Source organism: Tamandua tetradactyla, chromosome 2, assembly GCF_023851605.1.
Source record: "Tamandua tetradactyla isolate mTamTet1 chromosome 2, mTamTet1.pri, whole genome shotgun sequence".
In the NCBI taxonomy this organism is placed as follows: Eukaryota; Metazoa; Chordata; class Mammalia; order Pilosa; family Myrmecophagidae; genus Tamandua; species Tamandua tetradactyla.
Genome location: NC_135328.1, coordinates 146,242,398 through 146,263,520, shown reverse-complemented (window position 1 = coordinate 146,263,520; position 21,123 = coordinate 146,242,398). Strand labels below are relative to the sequence as shown.

Genomic DNA, 21,123 nt, shown 5'->3' with positions numbered 1-21,123 from the left:
ATCTCCACTCAGGGTCAACACTGAGTCAACATACATTAATTTAACACTTCTCTTTTGTCACACGCTGTGCCAGGCCCTGGGGCATGACAGTTCTCAAGTGAGATGTGTCCCTCTTGCCTGAGATGGAATTACTGTCAGCCCAGTGAGAGGTCAGAACCAGGTGATTTCAGAGCAGTATGTCAAGGTAGGAAATGGTAAGTCAACATTGCAATAAATGCCTAAATGAATTTAGATGACACGAAAGTTTCAATTATTCAAACTTTACTTCTTTACCCATAGATTGTCCATGACAATACTGCATTTGTGTCTCAGGGTAACAGGCCTGGCTCATTCTGTCTGGGATTTTGTCTCTGATGGTGACAGGAAGGTACAACTTTAGGGTTGACCCAAAATTGTATCAGACACAAATCTAAATCTAGTTTCCCCAATTAGCCTATCATCTATCTTTTTTCCAGAATATAAACCACTGTTAAACAACTTTAAATAATCTAATTTTGCTGACTATTAAATTTTACCACCAGTTTGTTTTCTGCTGTGTGACGTAGGATTTCCTTTTCTTGATTAAACTTTGCTCTCTCAAATGTCTGTGAAATGGTTGGTGAATAGTAGGAGCCAGAAAATATCCTTTCTTCTCCTAGTGGCAGCTTCTTGTATGGTACTTCTCTAGAGTAGATATAGATTCCTTAGTTAGAACATTGCCTTCAGACTTCCTTCTCCTCATATGCTGGAGAAGAATCCCATTCCTTTTGTTCTCCTAGTAATGTGGCCATTGTTTACTTATCCTCCTTCTCTTGGGGAGGCATAAATCCACTGGCTTTTCAGGGGGAAAAAATACCTGACTACAAAAATTCCATTCCCAATGTTTTTTAGTTTTCTGGCTATCATGTTGATGTTAGAAGCAGAAATCTATTTACTGGTAACTCCCTCAAGAGTTACCAGTGTTCTGGTAAGAAGAACATTGTGTTCTTCTCCAATCTGTTTCTAAGGGTATGGCTTATGGAGTGAACTGGCAAGAAATTTATCTTCTGGGAAGAATTTGATATGGGCCTTTTAATAGACTAAGTGTCCATGCTTTTCACTGAGTGACCGCTATAAGCCATCTGAGAATCAAAAGATGGATTTATGAGTAAGAGCCCCAAGTTAGAAGGGGGGTGGTGGGGGTGTTTCTAGTACTGCTTCATTTAGGTTCTTTGGAGTTACACTGTCATGCCCGGTTACTTTGACTTAGTAATAATTCCAGCTAACTTGCCCCTAACCTGTCCATATGGTGTTTGCTCACTAAGGAGCCAATGGTATAGAGCAGCGGGATGCCTTTCCTTGAATTTAATAGTGGGATTCCTTAGCAAAATACTCATGTAAATTCATAATTATTCTACTCCCATATTGATTGTCTTGAAATTCTTCCAGATTTCCTTCTTTTTTCCAGACTCAATTTTCCTCAATCGCTATTATCTTCTCATAGCCCTCTTCCCATGTGAATTCCTTTGGACAAAGACATTAGAGAAGGAAAAGTCAGATGTTCCATGGACTTAGGTTCTTTTGTCAACTTGAATGTGGAAAATAATCTTTGTAAATATGTTTCATGACTCCCAGGGGTATAAGGAGTCAAGGGATGAACCTTGTCCTGGTGTCATGGGATCAAGAATGTCTTTTTGACCAAAAAGGCAAAAAGAAATGAAACAAAATAAGGTTTCTGTGGTCAAGAGATTTCAAATAAAGTTGCGAGTCATTCTGGAGGTTATTCTTAGGCAAGCTTCAGCCATATATTGCATATTGCTACAGAATCCAGACCCCAAAGCAACGGTATTTCTGTTCACCCTAAAGAATATTCTGGGCTGTATAAATGATCTACTTAGTAAGTTTAATTTTTCAGAAATTTAAGGCCTCCAGATTGTTTCTAGGCCAGATAAGCCCTGATATACAGAGGTATCAGTCTCTCTAAGAACATCAACCAGTTTCATTCTTCCACCCTATAAAGTTGACACCTCCTTTCCAGCATTAGGAAGTTAAAATGGCCATTGCTCAGTTATCCCCGAAAATTATGAGAATGATCAAATTAGAGGGAGGAGGTATAGCTGAGAAATTAGGATTTAGCAATTCATTATGACTACTGACTCATATAGATATTTCTTTTCAGTTTCTAGTGTATCAGAATAGTCAGGAAGAAATACCTGAAATTGTTGAACTGTAATCCAATAGCCTTGATCTTTGATAATGACTGTCCAACTATATAGCTTTTATCATGAGACCATGTAATTGTAAAAACCTTGTGACTGACACTCCTTTTATCCAGTATGGGCAGATGAGTAATGAAACAAAGATATGCATGAAAAAAATAGGTTGGGAATATGGGGAAAAATACCCCTATGTAAACTATGGACAATAGTTATAGTACCACTTTAATAATCTTTCATCTGTTGTAACAAATGTAACTACTACTGGTAAAAAAAAATAGTAGAATTACCAAAAACCTGTTATCAACTGAAACAAATTTTCCATACCAGTGAAATTGTTGCTGGTGGGGTAGTATATGGGAATCCTGTATTTTATGCATGATTGTTCTGTAAACCCACAACTTCTCTAATAAAAATTTTTAAAAAAGATTAAAAATCATTGCTTCTAAATCAAACAATAGTTACCCTTTTTATAAGCATTTTCACTCTTGGGAATTACATATTTCTTTCATTCTTGAACTCCCAGAGAGAGGAACTATGATCTAAAACTGTTTTCACACACCAGAATGTTGAGCTGAAACATAGAGGACTGAAATAAATCAAGTATTAACACAGCACTTTAATCAGTATTGTGTTTTGAAAAATTTCAGCTACTGCATGTCCTATGATAATTCGTTGCACTGTTGGGTTCTGAGATAAAGCAGTGAAGAAAACAGAAAACATCTGTGCACTAGGAGTTTACATTCTCCAAACTGGAAATTTCCTTTTCCCCACAATGTAAACAAATATCACCAATGTGAATGCGAAATGTGAAAATGGCATGGTGCTTGGTTGATAATAGATCAAGAAAACTTGACTAGATCTACAGCTCCCCTCACCTGGCACACTGGTGGTCTCTTGATAAATGTTTTTTGATTTAAGTTATTAGCATCCACTTGTCATACCATAGGTAACTATGCTGTTGAAGATAGTCAAAGTATAAGAGCACCTTTAAATTGCCATTGAGCTTTTATAATTAGAAGTTCTACAAATAATTAATGGATTCTATTTTTTCAGGCTGTAAGGCTGATTCAATCAAAGACCTAGATCTAATTAGTCCAGAGACATAAAGTCAATTCAAAATGTCACAATCTAATATGAAGGGAAATTCCAGTTAGGCCTGTATGGAGACAGGTTTACTATTTCCTTCTTTCTCATTTCAATGGAGCAGAGCCTGTCAATAAAGAAAAAGTGAAGAGTAGGTTGCCAATTAGTGAGCATTTTGGCAAGTGAGATAAGGAAGCTAAGATATTGGGCCTTTTGGCCATCCAAGTGAAGCTTCAATAACTGGCTTGGAAATCTATTTTGATGCAAATAAATGGAACAGTTTTGAAGAGCTAAAATTCCAGGGTATATAGATCTTGACTCAATTCTTAGTTCTATCATTTATTAGCTGGACAAAGGTGATTATTTAAATTTTCCGACTTCTATTTCCCTCATCTATAAAATCTGGAAAATATTAGTACCTTCCTTAAATTGTGGTATAAAAATGAATTAAAAAATCACCCGAGTGTTAAAGGTGTTTAGTATGGAGTCTGACATGAAATAGCTTCAGTAAATGTTAACTCGATGATGATGATGATGATGAAGATGCATATCATGGATTTCAAATTTAATGAGGCAAACGCTATTCTCCAAAAAGGCAAACGCTAGTGACCACATGTTCTCTTTTGCTTATGTTTACTTGCTCTTATCATATGGGTCTTGATTAAGTATTTGTAATTATAAAAGTGTTATTTTAATTTCCCTTGTGCATACATTCCTTGTGTGTTTTAAGGGTAATTGGGACATCCTGACTTATGATTGTTTCGAAAACCCAACTATTTTCAAAGGTCTTGTAGCCAACTGTTCCAAAAATGTTTGGGTTTATTAAGATTCATATCTTATTTCAATTAGAATGCTAATATTTTATGTTTGAAATATCAGCTTAATCTCAAACACCTATGAAAACAAAAAATCTCATCTATACCAAAGCATGATTTCATTGTATAAGAACATACCATTGTTGTACTAGTCTTAAAGCAAATTTTTTTAAGTTCGAGGCAGAAGGTATATGTCTTTATAAAAAATACATTAACAAAGACAAGGATACATAGAGGACATGGTAATCCCTTCATCCATGTGTTATTGTTTTTTTTTTTTTTTCCCATGGGCAGGCACCAGGAATCGAATCCGATATCTGGCATGGCAGGTGAGAACTCTGCCAGTGAGCCACTGCGGACTGGCCCCTTGTGCTATTGTTTTGAGTTTCTAAATTGCTGAGAAAATAATTCCACAGTCATCACTGTGGAAAAGATGATTTTTTTAAAGATATGCTTTGTGGCATTGACTGATGTACTTAGTGCCTTTTGTGGACACATGGTTTATTTGTCTATATGCAAGGAACTTCTCCTTTGCTCAGATCAACAATCCCATTTTTAGGGTGACATCAATTTCTTCTTTGAAACTTCTGTTCTAAATTCCCCAGTAAGGATGGTAACTTTGAGCACAGAACTTCTAGTTCTGACTTTCAACTTGATCTTTCTCCTGCCTCTGTTCATGTGGGGTAGGATAGACATAAGCAGAATGGCCATTGTTGCAGTTCAGTGTCACACTAACAGCTGTCCTGAAGCAATAATTCTTGGGACTTTTTTCTTGTAAATCTCAGACGTCCAGGAGTCTAGTATTCCATTGTAATAGCTTCACTATTTGTAATACGTTGACAATATCTGCTTTGAGAATCACTTGTAAGTTATGGTCGATTGTGTTCTCTCTCATTTTATAAAGATTGATCAAGGTTCTTTCCACGTGCTTTCTTCTCTTTGTCTCTGAGACATAAGTAAAAGAAATTTGTAAAGTTCAGTAGAGTTAAGTCAGAAGTTATCCCATGGATGGGCTTTATGGTGGAGAAAGATGTACTGCAATAATTAAGTGTAATAAACATAGGAACAGTGTATGATGGTATGGTTGAAAGCACCCATGTGTAGTTAATATAGCCCTCTCTTTGGCATTAATTAGCTGGAGAAATTGTTTAATTTTGTTCTCTACTTTCCTGTCCATTTGGGGAGAATTAGGACTATGCCCGTCTTGTTCATGGGTGTATCCTGAGCTCCTAGGAGAGTGCTTTGTAGCATAGTTGGTGCTCTAGAAATATATTAAATAGATAAATGATTCTCAGTTTCACCTTTAATATTAGTTCAAGTTAACAATTCCTTCCCAGTCTATGCTCACAAAAATTTTATGAGAATCAATTGCTCATAATGAAAAATTTAAATTCCTATAACATTTTGAGGTGTGCTCGTTATTCCTTAGATATTATGTTTTGTTATTTTTCAAAGAAGTTAAATAGGATTTTTTTTTTGTTATCAGAAGGGAAGACTATTTGAAGGATTTCAATGTTGTCAGCTTTTAATAGGAACCCTTTCTTTAGTGGCCTTGAATTACCAGCACCACAAGAAGTATTCTCCTGTTTAATTTTGTTCAACTCATGTGGTTTCCTTTCCAGAGCTGATGGGGGTTGAGTAAGTACAAAATTATAATGTCGATAATAACTCCCTTTGTTCTTCTTGGCAGGCGCAGCCAGGTTCTGCTCTTCGGGTTATACTGCCGGCAACATTTTTCAATTAACATTTAATACTCCCCCACAAAATGCGCAACCTCTCACTGGCACCGAACTCTGTGCTTCAGTGAGAAAATGCTCAGATGCAGAGAAGGCCTTCCCTTTCATTGATCTAGTTTAGAGCCTCTGAAAGGAGCAGTCTTAGTTTTCAGGGACACTGTACGCCTCAAAGATGATGTTGTATACTGTGCCCTGTGCTTGCTTCATTTATGGGGTTTACCACCCTCATGTAGGAAGCCAACAGGCAGTGTGTTTCCAGTCCGTGTAAAGTCCATTTATGAAGGTGTTAGGGATTCACAGACACTCACCCAGACTGACTGAATCATCATCAATGTGGTCTCCCCAAAGAACTTCATCTTTTGACCAATTTTACTGTGATTAGCAGATCAGGCTTGTATCATAGGCCAGGACTCTTCACAAGTGTGGACTATTAAATGCCGGAATTTTCAGATCTAATGTTCAGAGAACATCAGTGTTATGTTGTTTCTTCTGTTCAAATGATCAATTCTGCTAGGTAAAAAGGAGTGTCATCATAGGCAGTCAGCATTTAGAGTTAGATCTTGCTTCAGACTCTTCAGCTTTATCATCAGTTTAAATGCGAAGCATTTACTAGCAAAAATAGCTCTTTGTCCACAAAAATAATTGGCTTAACATCTTTCTTTCCTCTCCGAATTTATTAAATAACATAAAGGACTTATCAATAAGAAGCCAAATAAGTGTCAGTTTCTGTCCTTAGATTTGTCTTCTCAACACCATGGCACCAGTAAGGTGATTTTAAAATGATCCAATGTGTCCGGAAGGAGTTGGCTGGATCAAGAAGAAGATACACCTGGGCAATGGATGCTTTGCTTTGTCTCTACAGAAAAAACAGCTCTTTATTCTAGTTTAGAAATTGCAGTTCTAAAGAGAAAACTTATCATTTGAAATATGATGGGTAGAAATCTTGACCTGGGGAAGGCAAAACACTGGGCGAGCACTGAGATGCCACAGGCTGATGGTGTGAGTCTGGTGGGAGTGAAGCTGCACTGGAAGCAAATAACAAAGCTCCTCCCTTCTGTACAGCACTTCATGGTTTACCACATACTTTCATGTTTCTTATCTAAATTGGACCCAAAACCCACGTGAGATTGAATGTAATTATGATTCCTTTATTAAAAGTGAGAGACTCAGGTGGGTTTAGTGATTTCACATAGCTAGGAAGTGGTAGAGATTCCAACATGAGTCTGCTCATTTCAATTTTCGTGCTCTACCCACTCCACTAGTCCTGTCATAAGGGAGTTGGTTAACGGTAGGCCAAAATTTAAAACATCCTGAGCTTCAGTTTTCCTATGAGGTAATTTAATTTACCCCTGATTCTAAGCAGCTTCCTATAATTCAGAGAAGTGGAATGCATGGACAGACCTCTTAAATATCTAGGACAATCAGAACTCAGTTTTCTTATCTTCAGAGAAAATGGATATAAGGGACCAGATCTGTGTCCCTCAACCTTAGCTGCATGCTGAGTGGCCTGGAGATCTTTTAGGAAAACCTATGCTCAGGAGCTCCCCCAGAGATTTTATTTAAATAGTCTTTAGTGGGGGCTTCCTTTTTTTTTTTTTGAACAATTAGAAGAGAACTCAACTTTTGTTATTTATTTATTTATTTATTTATTTGTTTGTTTATTTATTTATTTTTGCATGAGCAGGCTCTGGGAATTGAACCCAGGTCTCCAGCATGGCAGGTGAGAATTCTGCCACTGAGCCACCATTACCCCACCCTCATTGTTCATTTTATCTTGTCTAGGTTCCTTGCTAGATGCTAGACCCAATTTTAACATAAAAGAGTCTGAAAAATACAGTATGTTTCAGCTGGACTTTATGTTACCCAATTAAAGCACCTCTTCCAAATTCTGCCTGGTGGCCATGTGGCCTAATCTAAAGAATTTCAGTACATGCCAGAAAATTTTTTCTCTGTGCACACAGATCAAAGAGGCAGTCACTTAGAGACATGGGCATGGAATTAAGGATGTCAGGCAGGGAGGAGATTTCAGTAAGTCTTTAGGTAATCAGTGAGCAAAATTAGGAAAAGAAGCCAAGAGATTGTAGATATCCAAACACCTTGTCCTACCACAGTGCCCATTTTTTATCCAGCTAGACAGTCTGAGTTCTAAAACATAAGGAAAAGCAGTTTCAAAACAAGGTTAGAGAACAGCAGAAAACACGTTTTAAAAAAATGAGCAAATTACGTAAGTCAGAAAGAAAAGGAAAAAAATTCCGAGCCATGTGTTTTGGCCTTGAAAAAGCATAAAGAGAGATAGAATGAAATGGAGCTGCCATACACAAGCCAGGGGGCGAGGGGGTTGCAGGTGGCTGGCAGAAGTGTCCTTGAGAACAGATTTTCTAGTTGCTAAGAAGTTCATATACATTTGCAGGGGACAGTTTCAGTTTTTCCTGAAAGCTTCCAAATGACTGATGATGAAAATACTGTGAGAAAGCCTAGAAAATTGTACTGATTCAAGATAATCGTAAAACATATCTGATGGAGAGAAATTCTTCAGGAAGGTTATTATCTAAGCACTGACTCCCTAACCACTGACCAAGGGTGTTAATGACATTGCAGATCACAGAGGTCAAATGTGGAGTTGGAGATCAAGGAGTGGGGCCTGCTATTCTAACCCAACTTCAACATCTGTTCCAGAAAAGCAATATCCTCTGCCATAACAATCCATAGCAACTGTGCTGCCTTGCATTAAATTTCATATTTGCATTGCTACTTTCTGCTGATGAAAAATACTGTATTGGAACTAGATTATTTTAACAAAGTACATTGTCGTTATCTATTAAACAACATGTAATCAATTTTGCCAAAAAAGGCAATATGTCCTTATTTCCTGACCATTGCAAGATTAAAAATCATCTTATCATGCCCTGTACTCGAATTGGCAAATGCCTACCACTTTCCTTTGTATGGCTGGCCCAGCTAAGAATGATTTTACTTTTTTAAGTGGTTGAAAAAAATTGAAAGAACAATAATATTTCAAGAAGAGAAAATTATATGAAAATTCAGATTTCAGTATTCATAGAATAAGTTGTGTTGGAGCACAGCATGCCCACTTGTTTCTGTGTTGTCTATGGGTGGTTTATGCTACAACTGCTGAGTTGAGTAGCTGCAGCAGAGACCCTCTGTCTGGCCCTTGAGGGAAAAGGGATGCAGACCCTTAGCCTGGACTGAGCAAAGTAAGCACATTCAGACCAGAGAAGATGAGTCATACGTATGTCTAAATGTGGTAAAAAGAGGGGAAATTCTGACGTGAGCTCATTTAAATTCAACTCTATTTTTTAAAATATAAGCAATCAATTTTACTGTGAGAATTTCATTTTGCTATGTGTTACAAAGCATGTCATATATATTTTTCAATTTGCATGGCATGCCTAGGTTTCAGGTGACAGGGCAATGATTGAGTCACATGGGAATTCATTTTGTTTTCAAACTATTCCCTCTGAGTATAATTCATGGTAATAAAAACACAAAACTTGTCTTCATGATTGAACTTGCTGTAGCACGTAATATTGTACATAGCTTGCTAATTTTCTTCTTCAGCTAAGTTTTAAAACATATTTTCTAGATGATCATTTGTATATATATTACATTTTTATTTTTTACTTGTTTAAATTCTACCTTCTGTGTTTCTGTTGTAAGAGTAGCAATCTCTTCCCCATTCAATGTTAAAAGACTCATTTGTGTATATATAGAAAGATACGCATGTGTGAATTTATGTTTTGTTAGGATTAATACACTGTTACAGATCACCTTTCATGACATAAGCCCTAAAAGCTAAATAAGCATGGAGAAAGCAGTGGATTGAGAGAATTGTCTGAATAGAATTTAATCTGAACTTCTGAAAACTTCATATGATAGAGTATTTTAAAAATGCACAATTCTGTTGCTCAATTTTGAAATGTTGACTTTCTTAGCTAACCTAGAGAGATAATTGTGGATCAGATCTCCAAGGGTGATCAAGTGACATTTCATAAGGCTATTTGAAAATGTTCACATTTTTCACAGTGATAAATATGTATTATAGATCCCAATGCAAGGAAGCTGGCAGTAAGAGTAATTTGGGGAAGATGCAAGGAAGAACAGATTTAAATTGGATTTTGAAAGATAAGAGGGATTTTGGTAAGAAAAAAGTAGAGAGATTCAGGAGGAAAATAGAGTGGAGAAAAAATGAAGAAAAAAGTATAAAGGTGAAAACATGCACATTTGAAGACAGTAACTGGACAGCTTGTTTTAATTTATTCAAACATTAATTTAAATTAGACTAATACTTTTAGACTGATACTTTTGGGGGTGCAAAGGTAGTTCAGTGGTAGTTCTTGCCTGCCATGCAGGAGACTGAGTTTGATTCCTCGCGCATGTACTTCCCCAAAACAAAACCAGCCAGTAAACAAATAAAAATTCAGCAAATGGTGCTGTAATAATGGGATACTCACATGGAAAAAGAATGAAATGTGACCCTGCTATATAGCAAAAAAAAAAAAAAAGTAAATTAGACTGATACTTTTTATTTTATCAGAATGGTTACGATTAGAATCATTTTAGGACACCCACTTATGCACAACTATTAAACTGAAGCTTGGATTAAAAACAAAACAAAACTGTACTTGACAATATTCTTGCTTGGACAAAAACTTAAATCTGAAGCAAAGAGATATTTCTTCATTGGAACCCATCATATGTTCCACCACGAGGAAAAGTCCTAAACACTTGTTTGCAAAGTTTCATTTGATCAGGTTTGATAGAACAAATGTATCTCTGCATTATTTTGGAATACAATATCTGAACATGATTAATTTTTGAAGGCAAATATTTAAGCTATCTCCCTGTAAAGTAAAGAGAGAGTGAGCAATGCCAACACAAGCACCCATACACATACATACAGAAGTAAAAGGAAGATCAAGAGAGACAGAGAGAAATGTCCATTTGGGGTTACGCTGAATCCATTGGGGTTGACATACAATTGGAACCAAGATTATTTAATTTTGTAGATGAGTTCTTTTTTCTCTTCGTATTATAACTGGTAAAATTAGGAAGAAACGGTCACTGAATTTGCCAAAGGAGACCTTACTACCAGAAGGTACCTTATGATTTTTAGTCCCCTTAATTGAAGGGTGTTCCATGAGGATTAACTTTCTCATATTCCAGGAAGTGCGTGTGTGAATGCCAGGCTGATTTGTGCAGAGGGTAGTGGGGTCAGAATATCTCTAGGGAAGAAAGCTAATGAGATTGATGTAGCTAAGGTGAGGTGAGATGCAGTTATGCCTGGGCAAAACAGCGTGCCACAGCAACGGTAGGTATTAAAGGTGGGACGTAAAAGGATGTGAAACAATATGGAAGTCATTGTTTAAAATGCTGCCTGAGATTCCACTACTTAGTATATATACCCAGAAGACCTGAAAGCAGGGACATGAATGGACATTTGCATACTGATGTTCCTAGTGGCATTATTCAGAATTGCCAAAAGGTGGAAACAACCCAAGTGCCCATAGACTGATGAACTGATAAACAAAATGTCATATATACATACAATGGAATATTACTCAGCAATAAGAAGGAATGAAGTCCTGAAGCAATTAACAACATGGATGAAACTTGAGGACATAATGCTGAGTGAAATGTCAGATACAAAGGGACAGATATTAAATGATTTCACTAGCGTGAATTAACCAGAATATGCAAACTCATAGTCATAAGATGTAGAATATAGTTTACCAAGAGATAGATTGAAGCTAGAGAATGAGAAGCAGTTTTGTTTGGAAAGGAATAAAGGTGAGTGTCGCTCAATATTGGGATTATAATTAGGATTTAAGTGTCACCAGAAGAAAAGCTAGAAGTTTAAGGATTGTATAATACAGTGAAGCTTGCGGTGGGCATTGTTTAAGATTAACATTACAAATATAAATAAGTTATTTCATGAGCTAATACAAATGTGTGACACTTGTACAAAGCGTTAATAATAGATTGGTATATGGGAAAAAGTGCCTATTGCAAGCTACAGACTATACTTAACAGTAATATCGTAATATCCTTTCACCAATACTAGGGGTCAGTAATAGAGGAAAATAAGGGGTATGGGATGTTTTGGGCTTTATTTTTTTGTGTCTGTGTGGGTTTTTTTTGGAGCAATAAAATGGTTTAATAAATGTGACCATGAGTGCACAACTAGGTGATGGCACTGTGAGATATTGTATTTGTTGGATGCAGTATATAGTATGTAAATATGTCTTAATAAATTCTGCAAAAACAAAGTAAAAGGGAAGATGAAACTAAGCCAGCAAAACTGAGGTGGGAGGAGAGTATTTGAGGCAGAGAACAGGATACAAGGAGTCCCTAAAGCAAGAATATGTAATTGCTCATATCCCAGCAACGGAAAGGTGTGGTTGGAGCCCCGTGGGCTTGAGAGGAGTGGAGTAAGGAGGAGCTGGGGAGGTAGGCTGGGACCAAATCACACAGAGCCACTTTAGGCAAGAAAATTTAGGATTTTGTTCTAAGTGTAATGGAAATCCATTGAAGGTTTTTAATCAAGAGACTGCCGAGTTCTGATTTAGACTTTTTAAAGATTATCTTGCCTATTAGACGGAGAGTATCTGGAATGGGGTGAAAATGAATTTCCAGAGAGGTTACTATATAGAAGAGCAGGGAAGAGGTGATGGGAACTTGCCCAGAGGTGGGGCTGTGATATGAGAGAAGTAAATGGTCTCTAATTTCTCTTTTTTTATAATAATAAAAATTCAAAGTTAGTATGTGTTCAGACAACTACTGGGACAAAACAAGGGAAAAAATCATCACTACCTCCCTTTATCTTTTCTACCTCTGAGTCTCCCAGGTAACTAAAGTCATTGTTAAACTGTATTTCCCCATGTCCATACAGACATAAATATATATGCATGCTTACAGATTAGGGGGATAATTATTTGTTTTTTCAAAAATAAAATTATATTGTAAATGAAAAGTACTGAAAGAAAATAGAATAAGAAAAAATAAAAATGTAAATATATAAAAATTAAATAAGTCAAAAATACCAGGGATGAGTCTGGCCCTGGCACTGTGGGATGGACAACACCTTCCAGATCAAGAGGAAGAAAAAAGTCATTAAAGATGCCTAATAAAATAAGGCATCAATAGTTAGGAGAGATCAAGTGGCGTCGAGAAGCTATTTTGGAGGCAACTCTTAAGCAACTTCAGTTAGATAGTGCTAATTGCCATGGTTTGCTTAAGCCCAAGCAGCATCATTCCTGTTGACTTGTGAGAACACCAAGGGCTCCAACTGAGACTCTACAAAGGTGTCATGCACTAGGTTTGCTTTCCTGGAATCTATAGTTCCTGGAGGGTTTCTAGGTCAGATAAATCCTGAAACCCAGAGGGACCAGCCTCTCCAGAATTATCAATCAATCACATCCCCCTATCCGTTAGTGTCAACACCCCTTTTCAATGTGAAAAAGTCTGAATGGGCATCGCCAAGTGATCCTTGTGAATTGGGAGTGGGATCAGAGGAGAAGGAGTAGGTATAACAGACAAAATGGGATTTAACAAACAAGCATGACTGCTGACCCACTGTATTAATACTACATCTAGCCTCCAGTGTTTAGGAGCACTTAGAAAGAAAAATCTGACATGGTGGAATAATTAGCTATGACAAACTGGGATCTGTTTTGTAACTGCATGTTGAAGTATGCTTTGAAAATTACTGATTTTTTCTTTCTTTGCTTTGTATATATGTTATATTTTACAATAAAAAATGTTTTTAAAAATGCTTCCTGAGGGAATCCTGGGAACCCTATGGAGATGCTGAGGGGATACCAATAGAGGGATCAGTGAAGTGTTCCTGGGAGTCCCAATCATAGTAAACGTGAACAGCTCTGCTTTGATCTGATTTATATATTAGCCTTCACGTTCTTTAAATAAATGTCTACAAATAAAAACAAGTTTGGAAATCACTGCCATGAATCATTATTGCAGTTAAATATACAGTAAACTTTGTGAAGGTTAAAGTTTGAAGTTCTTTTTTTTTGTAATTTTACAGAAGATTTAGTCTTTGTATTTATCACTAGTATATGTTTCAATGTCATACTGTTTCATACTATTTATTTTTCAAAATGAGATTTAAAATTTTTCTTACAGACCTTAAAAGTTCTATTTCAGTTAATACCTAATATGGAATACCAGAAGAAATAATATTTTTATCCTTTTTGTGTGGGAAATCCTCTAAGTTGTTTAAATTCTCAAAATAACTATTGCTAACGTTAATCAATAGAATGACATTTTGACATAGTCAGAGACCAGTTACTTTTATTTCCTTTTTAGGAGCAGAAAAATTGTGTTGGGTTTATATGCTCATGAACAGATTTATTTGTTGCAGCAATAGCTGAAATAATTCTCTATGAATATAATATATTTTAACATTAATATTAATATGGAATTAATATTAATATACTAATAATGATTAGCAATATATTAATATAATATCATTAGTTTAGTAATATTACTATATTAATGAAAATATTAGTTTGGGAAAATTCTTACAAAGAAACCTTTATAACAATTTTAATGTAATTTATTGAGATAATAATTTACAAATTATTTAATGTAATTTATCACAGGCCATATAATCCATCCAAGCTACACAATCAGTGGCTCATATTATCATCATAGAGTTGTGCATTCATCACCACAATCAATTTTTGAACATTTTCAATACTCCAAAAATAAAAAACAATCCAAAATATCTCATGGCTGCTATCCCTCCCTCATTATTTATTTACTTATTTTTGTCTTTATTTTATTACTCATCTGCCCATGCACTGGATAAAGGGAGTATTAATCACAAGGCTTTATAACAATTTTAGTCTTAGAGGGACCAGTTAAAAGTGTTCAGAAAAATTAATAGCCAGAGTTTCTCTTTGTAGTTTTGTTTGACATTTAGTTTCTATCGTTGCCCTTCTAGAAAGATAGCAACTCTGGGCAAACAGTGAGATCATGTGTAATAACTTTAATGTCCAGTATCATACCAATAATGTAAAGTTTAAAGAACATGCAAAAAGATTATATTTTGCTTTTGGAAAAACACATGCATAATAAAATTTTTGAAATATGTATGTGATTGGTAACCACCAAATTCTTAATAGTGCTGGTCTCTGGGCAGCAAAAGAAATGAGCTCAGATTGGAGACTTCAAGCTGTGGCAGCGATATTTATAAATGTAAACATAGATATATACTGTATGTACATATATATTATTGAAAACATAATTATTGGAATATTCATCTTATGATTTTCATATATATCTTATGAAAGAGAAGGATCTAAAGAAGTTTTGCACAACATTATGATTTTAAAAGTAAGAGTGGTAGGAACATGCTTTTCCTGATATTATTCTTTATACTTTTGTTTAGGTTGGAAATTTTTCATAAAATATAAACCTGCAAATTCTTTCAGGAATGAAGGGAAATAAAGAAGAGGGAAAAGAAGCTCAGTTGATAACTCCATGTCAAGGCTATCTTTCAACAGGAGAAATTAAAAGCAACTTGTATGCTCAGGACACACAGAGGAAGAGGTCTTCAAGACAGAATAGAAATAAAATAATTAATAGTATTAGATTACCATTAATTCATTATATAGTATTAAATATTATATTAGTGTATTATCAATATCAATAATAATTATAATTAATATAATTATTAAATAATTAGCAATTAAATAGTAATTAAGTGTAAATTGTATTGGTTGATACCAGCAGCTCTCCATTGTTAAATGAAAGGTCTACAATGAAATTGCTGTGCTGTGTTGTCAACAACCATGTTAAGGACTGAATTTTATTTAGGAGGTATTTTTCCTTTAAATTCATTCTGTAATTAGGATATTTCATGATTTTTTAAAAAGTGAACATTATTACTTAAGTTTTCTAAATAAGCTATTTTTAAAATTTTATGATAAGTACTAGTGCACCCATATTCAGTGATATATTCCTTCAAATTAATTCAAATATATAATGTATATATACTTATTCATAAATTAGATAAAACATTATTTTTCTTATTATCTCAGTTACCTAAATCTTAATTACATCTAAAATCTCATACTTCTGTCCATTCAGGCATGACATTCATTTTGTAGTTTATTCCTGAATCAAATATTTAATCAAGTATTTAGAGCAGTATAGAAAGCTCATAGGACTTACTCTAAAATCAGAAATTTTTTTTAGTGAAAGAAAAATGACAGTAGCATCTTGCATGTCCTTTAACTGCTCTTCTCTGATAATTAGTCTTATAGAGAATCATCTAGGCAGCTTAAGAAATTATCTTAAGAATTAAGGCAATTTATTGCTCTTCATTACCTGGAAGCATGATTTATCCAAACCAAGGAAACTAACAGTTTCTAGTCCTCCACTTCTTTCAGTAGTGTCTTCAGAGACCATATTTATAACTAAAGGGCAAATTCTGGGGGAAAAAGATCACAAAATAAACACATCTTGGCCTATATCCGTTTTTACAGTTATGGTTAATCTTTTAGTCAAATATTTTCAGAAATGAAAGACCCCTGGTGGTGATAACTTAATGTATTATTTTTATTGATTCTTATCTTTCAAAAAATTTTGGACACTAGTATACTATCATTACATCATTTAAAATGATTGCTATTTTGTGTAAGATTTGATCACCATATTCTTAGGTACTTTGTGTTAATTTTTATAATACTGCTCTCCTGCAATTATTTTTTTCTTTAAGACTTTAAGGCTGTCAGATGATGAATACTTACAACATTCAGTCATTAAGCTTCTGAATTTTAACCTTTAGATCATATGGCAGTATCTCTCTTCCTTATAGTTCTTAGAACATCACCGTGTAAGAACTGTATCTAAGTGATATTATTTTATAATGTCGTTCATGAGGGCTGATGATGATGGTGATGGTGACGCTAGGAGACACAGGACAGAAAAGCATTAAGCACAGCATCTATATTACCACTTGTTGTTGCTATATTCATATGAGTCTCAGATTCATTCAATGTTAAGACTTTCTAATATATGCTACCTAAACTGCTCAGAAAACTGCAACTACTTAACCATTCAGAAGCTTAAAAAGTGGTAGAATTCAAAATAGTACCACAAAGTCAGTGTTTCATTTCAATGCTTTAATAGAAGTCACATCATATCTGTCCTTTTAACTGGGGTAATAATATCCTTGGGCTTAGAACACCAGAGCTTGAGACAATTCAGTTAAATATTCTCTGCTAAAGAGATATACTTCCTTCACACCCCAGGTAATTTCCCCACCACTTTCTTTGTCACTGAAATGTCTATTTTTTCTGTTCCACAGTCATAGTCCCCAAAGTTTATTTAACTTCGAATTAAGTATCCACCTTGCCACAGGTGGGCGTTTGGGGTGATCTTTCAAATAGTACTGTTAGAACTTTCAGTACAGTGAAGTAAAGTATACTATCATGTTCTCAGTAAGATGCAATGTCACCATTCATTTTCAAGTCAGCAGTCTGTCACAGAGGTAATGTTTTTAAAACAAACTCACCTAACCAGGAGCCCCCTAATAAGAATAAAAGAAGACCAATCTGTTAATTCCACTGCCAGCTGCTGCCCTATCTTTATAGAAAAGCACAAACAAGAGGGAAGAACAATGAAAAAAGAAAATACTGAGGAAAAGTAATCGAAGGGAATAAAAGATGATGTTTCAGATTGCAGAATTTCTAGATGCTTTGGGAATTTCTCCCTAGTGCCTTTTCTTCCCAAGATTCCAGATACAAAAATAGAATAATTATTTACTCCCAAGTTATCACTGATCACTACTAATTAAATCCAATCTGCCTATCTAATAGTTGAATTAACTCAAATCACGACTTGCTTCCCTAATAAACAGAAAATTATATTGGCTAAGAAAGATTCAGTGGTAGTGAATTAATAAGCTATCTGCTCTTGGAGAGTCCATTTATATTCTGTGTGCCTTAGTTTACTCATCTAGGATAGATAATCTCTATGGTACCTTCTAGTTTTATTAGATTTTATGAATCTACAATTTACCAGGAAAAAATGGGAAACATTTTCCTTTCTTGAAGCAGGCCTTTAATTATGCTTTTAATGATCATGGCTGCAATATAAGACTTGGTCTTTATATTTGTTTTGGATCTTTATATTGGATTCATAAAGTAAGTCCTTTTAAAAGTAAATTCTTCCATTGATTCCCTTCCTTCATTTTTCCTTCTGTTATTAGCTGTCTTCTCAATAGATGGTGCTCTTTTCTCAGAGACACTACTCGTCTTATTCCTCATCAAAATACCAAGAAAATTAGTTTTACTCTTTAGCAATTATTAATTAAAGAAATCAGATGTATAGATAGAAAGAATCAATTTCAGCACATTGGTGATGAAAGCATAATGGCAGAATTTTTTTTTTTAAATGATTAGGTAGCTCATTGAAACCTGCAATGCTTGCTGAATAGGTGAAGGAAATATTGTAACTAAATATGAAAAGCTATGGTCTCGGTATACATACAACCCCTAGAAGAAGAAAACCCCATAACAGGAGCCATTTGAAGTGCTGAAATAGTTATCTACTTTTATAAAAAGTGAATATGTACTACTAATTTATGAACTATGATATTTTCCTGTTCACATGTAGGATTTGCATACACTCATTAACACCAACACAATCTTTATCAATCTCATTCAGTATTGAGATCTGACATACTCATTGCCAAATAAACCTGGAGCATCTGTGCAGCAGAAAGTGGAGGGCAAACTCTTTTGAAATAACTTCATTGGATAAAGGCAGTTTTTTTTTCCAGAATACCTATTACAACTTTTTATACTATAGCTTATAATGCAGAATTATGCTGCTTTTGATCACTCCTGATTAGTTTTGAATTGTGTAGGCACTGGAAAACAGTCATAGCTTTCAGTTATCCTGAACCGCTCTCCCAATTCCAGATACCAGTGGTGATTTTCCTGGTACATTCTCAGATGCTAACTGTAAACTGGTCTAGGCAACACATTGCCAGGTTTGTCACAACAAAGAAATACTATTTGCTGGAGAGAGACACCAAGAAAATCTTCCTTACCCAAGGTGGCCTCGAGAAAGAAGACTGGGATATAGGATACTATGACAAGAGAAGGGGTGGGGCCATGGTACAGTGAGGCAAGAAGTAGGAAAATTGTCACGGTTTACCTCCTAAGAGAACTGATGAGATTCGGCCCCATTAATTAGAATTGCTGTCCTGTCCTTCTCAAATTACCGGGTTCCCGATTCCTTATAAGTGAAATAGCTAGGGAATTTTTATTTTTAATTGATTTTTTGGTCAAAGCTTTATGGCGTTTATCAAAGCAATTTCTCTGTTCCTGAAATTTTGAATTCTTTATCAACGGAGGGAAAAACAAAAAAGTAGATTTTCTCTCACCAACAGCAAACATTCTATCCACAGTCGTCTTCGCAGTCGATCTTATTCACCTTCCCTCGTTCATCCTCCCGCCTATTTTAGGAGTCACTCCCTGCCCCTATTAGTCTCCCAACTCTCTGATTGCGGTCCCGGCGCCTCTTACCTGACAATCACATACATGACCAGAAAGTTTCCGAAGAGACCCACCACGCACACGATGGAGTAGAGGGCCATAATGGTAATGGCCGTGATCATGGAAGGACTGCCGGTCGGAGGGCACAGGCTGTCGCTCCCACCCAGCTCGGTGCGGTTCGGACCGCATGGGTCGGACAGGTTGCTATCAAAATGGGACAAGTTGACCCAGGAACCGGGGCTGGGTGCTGGGGAGCAACTCGAAGAGGGCATGAAGGACTCCGTGCAATTGCTGGCATTCTTAGGGATGGCGCCGCTGTCCATGGTGCTGACGCCCGGCTAGGGACCACACTGCGAGGTAACAGCAAGCAGCCGGACTTTTCAGGCTCCACGCGCTTCAGCTGCTTTTTCTAGCCGTTGTCTCAGCTCCTGTTATTTCTGACAGAGACCCACACCGGCGGAGCCACGGAGGAGCCTCAGGCAGAAGAGGAGAGCTGAACATCTGACATTATCTTCCGCTTTTAGCCCCCTCCCACCATAGTAGTACGCAAAGGCACGTCCCTAAGCCTATACCGCCGGGAGCGGTGGGGGGACGGAGGTGGCAGCGGGGAGGGAGGGCATTGAGGGATCCGGAGGCTGGAGGGGAGGGCGGAGAGACCGGGTGGATTTTGCGCAAAGCGATCCAAGGAGCCGGTCTCCTGTTAGGCATTCCTCTGTGCAAACACTTCTGAGGAGGGGCAGAGAGAAGAAAGAATAGTAGAAGAAAGGAAGGGGTGGGGAGTGAGACAGACCGAGAGTTAGTTTTTGGCAGAGGTAAAGCAAAAGAAAGGGGACGGACAACATTCTATTATCCAGTACCGTTTTCTCTTTAATAATCTGAAGGGGAAGTCATTGCCCTGATTTACTTCTTACAATCCCTAAATCCCAACCCTATTTATCCCTACTGCTAACGCAATCATTTTGGGCAGCAGACCCAAAATCCTCTTCTGTTTCCCTCCTTGCGTCAGTCCCACTATCCATGAAAAGGTAAGCACGTACTTCGTGTCACTGGATGAGAATTTTCAGCCCTCCAAACCTATCTGAAACAAGAGTGATCCTTTCTCTGAAAGATGAAAAACAAACTCTTCTGGAAAGAAAGTGTTCCCTTTACTCTCTAACTCCCCACTTTTTCCTATAGTAGAAGTTTTATTTCATTCTATTTCTGTCCTGGTGAGGAAAAGATTCAAGAAGTGGATACAGAAATCATGGGGTTGTGATATCCAATAAAATCAACTATAATTTAAATGTCTTGATTTTTTTGAAACTATTATTTAGTTATCCTTGTATCTCCAGATTTCCTGCATGGACACATACTTCTGAGAAGAAAGCTATAAAAAAACTAAATTTGTATTTCTTCAGGCTGCTTTCTAGTTTTGGGATTCCAGGGGGAAATATACAGAAGTCTGAAACTAGAATAACCCTCAGGTAAGGTCTTTGATGACCACTGATACATTTTTTTAATTTTATACATTTCTTCTGAGTTCTCAAATGCTTTTATTAGAAGAATACATTTTTACATCACAGAGATCAGATTTTTTTAACACTAATTCTGAAGTAATTCTTATTTTTCTATATATGTATGTCATTTATGTATACATTCTTTAGCCAAAAACATTGGAACTAAATATCCTTAAACAGTTGTAGAAATTTAACTGTACTCTTGGGGAACAGGGATAGGATAGAGCTTAAACGAAGCATTAAATTCCAAGATTACTTTTAGGCAT

The 21,123-nt window shown here is 36.1% G+C and overlaps 1 protein-coding gene across 2 annotated transcripts in view; it reads right to left on the bottom strand.

Moving 5' to 3' along the window:
- Nucleotides 1-19,684, bottom strand: part of OPRM1 (opioid receptor mu 1) — a 212,527-nt gene extending 192,843 nt beyond the window's left edge. For both annotated transcript variants that reach the window (XM_077149325.1, XM_077149324.1), the window contains exon 1: nt 19,392-19,684. In XM_077149325.1, coding sequence (XP_077005440.1) covers nt 19,392-19,684 — 293 coding nt within the window. The remainder of the gene's footprint in view (nt 1-19,391) is intronic.
- Nucleotides 19,685-21,123: the final 1,439 nt, after the last annotated feature.